Below are 6,734 nucleotides of genomic sequence, written 5' to 3' on the forward strand. Positions count from 1 at the left end.
AGGAGGGAGAAAGACTGAAAAATTAATTCCTAAGGTGATCAGGTCCAAAAACCAAAACCTCAGTCAAGTAATAATAATAATAAAAAATAAAAAAAAATCAGAAATACAGACAGAAAGAATGAAATACTAAATCAGATCAGATGACCATGTGTTATTAGGAATACGACACAAGCATAAACACAATCAGAATCGTTGGTTACGTACTGTAACCCCAGATTCTATGAGTATAGGCGTAGCCCTTTAAGGCTGTCGCTGATGGGTTTATCCAGTTATGCGAAGCATCACACTGAAAAAAATTAGTCCACGCCCACCTGCTGTGTGGGCCCCACCCGATCCATATAAGTTACGTTAAGAGCGGGTAATAGGCTCCCAAATAGCTTTATTTTTTCTTCAGCCATTCAGGAGCCAGTGAGGCCCGACGCTTCAAGGGCTACGCCTATACTCATAGAATCTGGGGTTACAATACGTAACCAACGTTCTATTTCGTATAGGCTTCGCCCTTTAAGGCTGTCGCTGATGGGTTATGGGCGAAGCGGATGTTGGCCTCGCCTCACTGGGTCCATTCGAACACCGTATGAGACAGAAGCTTGCCCACAAAAACGTCTTGTCACTCAGCTCCCCATGTGCATAATTACGCATTGCGTAGTTATGTGTGCCATGCACAGACGCATGTTGTGTAACCATGCGTTCTGAAAAACATGAACGCCCCGGAAAATTTCAACGGGGAAGGAAGATGTTGTGAAAAGGGGGGGAGGGGGGGCATGAACCAACTGATTCGTGGCTGAACAGTATAAACAGATTTCGTCATGTCTTGGAGCGACAGTGAATTTAAAAAACCTTTATTTAAGGACACCGGCTCGTTATGTGTGGAGGATGTGTGCGCAGCCGCTGTGAGTTCATCCAAGCTTACAGACTGGCTAAAAACAGACACTTTGATCATTGAATGATGATTTATTTCAACTTTTGTGTCACTTTTACACACACCCTCCGCAGACCGTCATTTTTAAAATCTTCTCCCCCGTGAGCTCTGCGATTTGTTGGCCCAGGGCGCCGTCTGCAGGCGATCTCTGGGGAAACGCTGAACTGCTGGTTGCCGGGATGAAGAGGGCTGGTCTCTGACGGGCGGGGCTGGTGGTGGAGATGAGCGAGACGCCGCCGCGGCGGCCATGGCCGTGGAACGTCGTTGCTTCTGCCTCTGCTCACGATGGTCTCTCCAGCGGGCCGGGGGGCGGGATGAGCTGCACGGCTTGATGAGGTGGCGCACAGTCTCCGACACCTCCTCCGACAGCTTGGAGTTCGCCAGCATGGCTTTGAAGCTGCTCCCGAACAGCGCGTCCGCTGTGATGGGGCCCTCCATCAGGTCTCTGTGCAGTTTCTCCGGCAGCGAGGGGGAGTGACGAAGCCAGGTGGATCGCTGAATCATCATCATCCACGCTGCAATCCTGGACAGGCAAACCGCAGAAGAGGCACACATGTTGAAGATGGCGTCAGCTGCCTTACAGAGGGAGCTTTTGGTCTCCTCAGGCAGATCTGCAGCCTCCAGCCTCTTGGACACGCTGTATGCTAGCAGCGCCACGTTGTTGTTAGCTGCGGCTGCCTGAAAAGCCCATTGATGAGCTCGATTGGAGAGTGTGGTCACCGTCTGGTCGTGTTTCCCAGGAGGGACAGGATGCTGCTCCAACCTGGACAGCTTTGCTCCTAATGCTTTCGCAAGGCTTGGCTCAAGGGGGGGGGGGGGTACCGAGGGAAAGCCCCGCTCGGTGAACGCCTCCACTCTGGTGATGGGAGCGAAAGTGGAGATGGGCGCTCTCAGTTTACCAGGACCGGCTGCGGCCTCGTTCCAATACAACATCAGAAACCGAGGCCAGATGGGATCAGGACGGCGAGCCGGCGTGGAGCCAAACCTTCCCGCAAGATCATCCGATCTGGGCGGCGGGGCGGGGGGGGGGGGGGGGTGTTAAGGGAACGGAAAGTCCCTTCATGTCAGCAGCTTCCCGGATAATGTCGGGCAACTCCAAAAGGAGTGCGCCGACGGCAGGGAGCGATGTGGCCGTTGAGGCGGGAAAGCCCGGAGGGGTCGAGCATCCGCTCGGCCCCCCTCGTTCCAACACTGCGCTCCCCCGGGAGGGAGCGAGCATCGGGGCTGCTGCTAACATCACCAGTCCCAGAGGAACCATCCGATTCGCTCCGACAGCCAGCGTCGAAGAAGTCGATCGCGTCGTCCAGCGAATCAACGGAACTAGCGAACTGTCCCGCCACGGACAGGCAGTCCTCGACGTTAGCCTTAAACAAGGCTGCTCTCCTCTGCCTTTCCTCCGGTGGAAGATCGTCACAGAGGCGGCAGGAGGAAGCGTGGGTGACGTGGCGGGGACCCAGGCATCCCTCGCAGGTGTTGTGCCGGTCAAAGCTAAGCAAGTAACCGGTCTTGCAAGATGGACACAAGCGGATGGTGTTGGAGCTAGACATCTTGTCAAAGGTCAGTGTTATTAGCTTGCTGAAGAAAAAATAGGAGCCGATTACCCACTCTTGACGTAACTTATACGGATCGAGTGGGGCCCACACAGCAGGTGGGCGTGTACTAAATTTTTTCAGTGTGATGCTTCGCATAATGGGATAAATCCATCAGCGACAGCCTTAAAGGGCGAAGCCTATACAAAATAGAAGAATAATTTTTTTAAAATCTAAATCAGATCACCCTGTGTTAAATGTCAGTGAGTACAGATGTGTTTTCTGGAGAGTTTTAAAAGCGGAGACTGAGGGCCTGTCGAATGCTCATGGATTCAAGGTTCTTTATTTGTCATTTGCACCACATGTGGAACATGTGGTGGAACGAAATTGTATACACAGGGTCCCAGTTACATCCAATAAAAGTATAAAATGTAAAAGAAAAACAGTAATAAGATCTAAGATATGAACCAAGAAAAACGTTAACTAAAAATACGCTAAGCAATAGTAGTACAAAAACAATATGCCGAACAGCAGCACGGTAATGATGATGGGCAGATTGTTCCAGAGTTTAGGGCCCACAACTGAAAAGGCTCAATCTCCTCTGACCTTCAATCTGGTTTTTGGTGCCACCAAAAGCAACTGATCTGATGATCTCAAAGCCCGAGAAGACGCATAAGGATGAAGAACGTCGGAGAGGTATGAGGGTGCAAGGCCAGTAATGCACTTGAATGTCAACAGGAGAATTTTAAAATCAATTCTGACCACACAGGAAGCCAGTGAAGAGAGGACAGAACCAGTGAAATGTGCTCAAACCTGCAAGTTCTGGTTAGTAGCCGGGCTGCAGCATTTTGTACGAGCTAGAGATGTGAAAGCGAAGCCTGACTGACCCCAACATAAAGTGAGTTACAGTAGTCCAACCGGGTTGTAATGAATGCATGGACTAATTTTTCAAGGTCAGATCTGGACAAAACGGACTTAACCTTTTCTATCTGCCTTAGCTGAAAGAAGTTTTTTTGAAGAACAGAGTTGATCTGTTTATTAAACTTAAAGTCCGAGTTTAAAACTATCCCAAGATTGGTAACAGACTGCTTTGGATATGGCTGAAGTGAGTGCAGGTTTACAGGATCAGTGACAGCCACAGAGCTAGAGTTAAACACAATGGCCTCAGTTTTCTGATCATTAAAACTTAAGAAGTTTGAAGCCATCCATGTCTTGATGTCCTCAAGACATTTTAGCAAAGGGCAAATGGAAAAGGAGTGCTAGGTTTTAAGGACAGATAAATCTGAGAATCATCAACATAACAATGAAACGAAATAAAATGTATTCCTCAGGAATGATAGACCCTAAGGGGAGCAGATGTAATGAAAACAGGAGTGGTCCAAGAATGGAGCCTTGCGGGACCCCACAGGAAAGAGGGACAGAAGCAGATAAATGATTACCAAAACTGACACAGAAACTCTTGTCACTCAGATATGAACAAAATCATTCTAATGCTGCACTCCTAATCCTAACCCAGTGTTCTAGCCATGACACAAGGATACTATGGTCAAAAGTATCAAATGCAGCAGTAAGGTGAAGGAGTACCAGGATCACAGACTGACCAGAGTCCTTCGCTAGCAGAATGTCATTACAGGCCCTTACAAAGGCTGTCTCTGTGATGTGTAGTTGTTTAAAACCTGACTGAAAAATCTCAAAAATTCCATTTCATTCAGAAACTTGGTTAGTTGACTAAAAACTATTTTCTCCATGATTTTAGAAAGAAATGGAAGTTTTGAGATTGGTTGAAGTTTGAATAAGTTTGATCAGATCACCTGCAGGCAGAGGCACCAGGAAAGCGCAGGAAATAAGCAACTATCAGATATTCCCAGGGAACAAATATCAACGAGATAAAGGGATGACAAAACCACTATCACATTTCGTCACTGTCTTTGTTTGTTTCTGAGGTAGCGCAGTGACAGATCCTGGTGAGTGGAGGGAGCAGTTTTATCCATTACCAGGTGTAGTGGAGGAGCCAGGGGGTGACCGATTGTGGCCTTGGCCCCACAGATTAATCTTCAGCCACCCCAATCATTTGAGGAAACTTTACTTTCAAACAAAATAAAAACTAGAAAGCATTGTTTCCTCCAATGATCAATGTGGCAGGTTTACATACACATACAGTATGGTGCGGTGGCCATCTTGGATATTGACCTGACTGCACAATTTTCAATGGTGATCTTTCTTACACCTTGATGCAGCCACAACATGCACAGATGAACCGAGGCTATTTCTAATTCCTCCTCTTCTCTCCGTGACAGAGGACAAAAACACTAAGAGGCCAGTTGATTGAGTTATGATGAGTTAACCCTTTAATGGCTGTGATGATGCTCACACAGGGCTGCACACTGTTAGGCAAGAACTTGCCAACAAGTTTTGTGTTTTCCTCTCCGATAACTCTTGATCCACATTTTCTTCTAGAAAGGACTGAAGGCGTTTCAGACATCTGCAACTATGGACTTGACGAAGTGAGATTTCAAAATGTGTTTCATATTCACCCAACATCACAAAGCCTGCAGAGTTGTGTTAAAAGTAGATTTTCATTTTGTTCTCCACTTGATGTTTGTGGACCATTTTCAGGTTTTGGTACAGAGCTCAACAGGGTTGTTTGATTTAGTAGAAAGGACTGAGCTGGAAGAAACCTTCTCATGCCTCTTGTACCCAACACTCATCATGAATTGCTCCTGGTTGTTCCACACTTTGGAGAAGGATGCTCACCTCTCTGTTTATATCAGGTATTCAGTACACATTATTGAGGGTTTTCTTCAGCAGAACTCAATGAAAGTGTGTGAATGTGACACATTTTAGAGCAGGAACACAATCAGAAAAGCTTGCCCTGAGAAACTGTCTTTTCTTCCCTGTGTAGAGAATGTGAAAATGATACATTGGTTGATTTTGAAAGCTACGTCTCTGTGGAAAAAGTTGGATCAAGGTCCTGGAAATTCAATGAAGATGAGAAGAATCATATAGTCATTCTGTTTAACATGACCCGGAATGGCAAATGGAAAGTTTACGCCAGCAAATACGACGTGGATGTGCTGAGTATGTATCCCAGACACACACCGTTTGATTCACATGATAATCCTGAACTCGTGATCAGATCTTAGAGGTTTGTGGAACTCCAAGGATTAAGACATTTTGCACATCTAGTTTTGGAAAAACTCAAAGTCTTTGAATTATAGATACATTTGAAAATGATGTAAAATGGCAACTTTTAAGCTCCTGTCAGCTGGTTAAATAAACATCTGTAGCACAATGACAGTGAATGTGGTGCAGGAAGTAAGAATGTCAGTGATTTTGCTGTAAAGTGTTTAACATACCATATCATCAAACAAAATTAAAGTTCTTCAAGTCTGCCCTGAAGAGCTTTCAAAAACCATAATTCATGTCTCATGACCTTGGGTTAATCTTGGAGAGTAGATGGAGCACTAAGTTACTTCTTCACCCATGTGGCTTGGTGCAACTTCCTCATTACTGCAGGCTACGCTGATTCATTTGCCACTTCATTCTGCCATCACTTACGAGCATAATACCTAAACTCCTCCTCTTTAGGAAAATACACCCTGAACCCAGACAGAAACTTCATTCCTGATCATTTGACTCTGATTGCAACCGTTTCACATTCGGCTGTGAACAGCTCCAATGCATGCTCAAGGTCATGGTCCAAAGATGCCAACAGAAACACACTGTCTTCAGAAAAAATAAAGATGAGACCTTGAGGTTCAACAACCAGACACTCTGCTTTTGGGATCCTGTCCATGAGCTTCACAAACAGGCTCGTTGACAGGTGGAAGCCCTGGAAGAGTCCAACCCACACTGGAAATGAGCTCAACGCATATGCAGCTCTTTACTTGGTTCCACTGGAACTGAAAGAGTGAGCCTAATGTGCCTGGCAACCCATCTTCCCACAATACCTTCAACTGCCTGGACCTCCATCAGCAATTCTGCAGGGGAAAGATCTGGTCCACTGTTTCGAGTTCTTAACCCTGCTGCACCTCCCAAACTAGAAGTTCCACATTCTCTCAAGATAATATTAGATCAGATAAGATAGAACTTTATTGATCCCGCAGGAAAATGTGCCAGAGTTTCAATACAAAGCAGCAAAGCAAATACACAATGCATTACAAGATATAAGAAAAACTGAGCCAGCTGTCTTGATGAGCTTATCAAGTCTGTTGATTAGCATGCAAATCTCTCAGTGTCTGGCGATTCGATGCGATTCTGAATTTTTTTTTTTTTTTTTTTTTTTT

General features: G+C 46.0%; 1 protein-coding gene across 1 annotated transcript in view; it reads left to right on the top strand.

The window, feature by feature from the left end:
• Positions 1-2,001: 2,001 nt before the first annotated feature.
• LOC119414877 (granulocyte-macrophage colony-stimulating factor receptor subunit alpha-like) overlaps positions 2,002-6,734 on the top strand; it is a 25,282-nt gene continuing 20,549 nt past the window's right edge. The window contains exons 1-4 of the mRNA XM_037681997.1: positions 2,002-2,023; positions 4,906-4,952; positions 5,065-5,219; positions 5,351-5,526. Of these exons, the coding sequence (XP_037537925.1) occupies positions 2,002-2,023; positions 4,906-4,952; positions 5,065-5,219; positions 5,351-5,526 (400 nt within the window). The remainder of the gene's footprint in view (positions 2,024-4,905; positions 4,953-5,064; positions 5,220-5,350; positions 5,527-6,734) is intronic.

This window comes from Nematolebias whitei, chromosome 9, assembly GCF_014905685.2.
Source record: "Nematolebias whitei isolate Nwh7 chromosome 9, NemWhi1, whole genome shotgun sequence".
Lineage (NCBI taxonomy): Eukaryota > Metazoa > Chordata > Actinopteri > Cyprinodontiformes > Rivulidae > Nematolebias > Nematolebias whitei.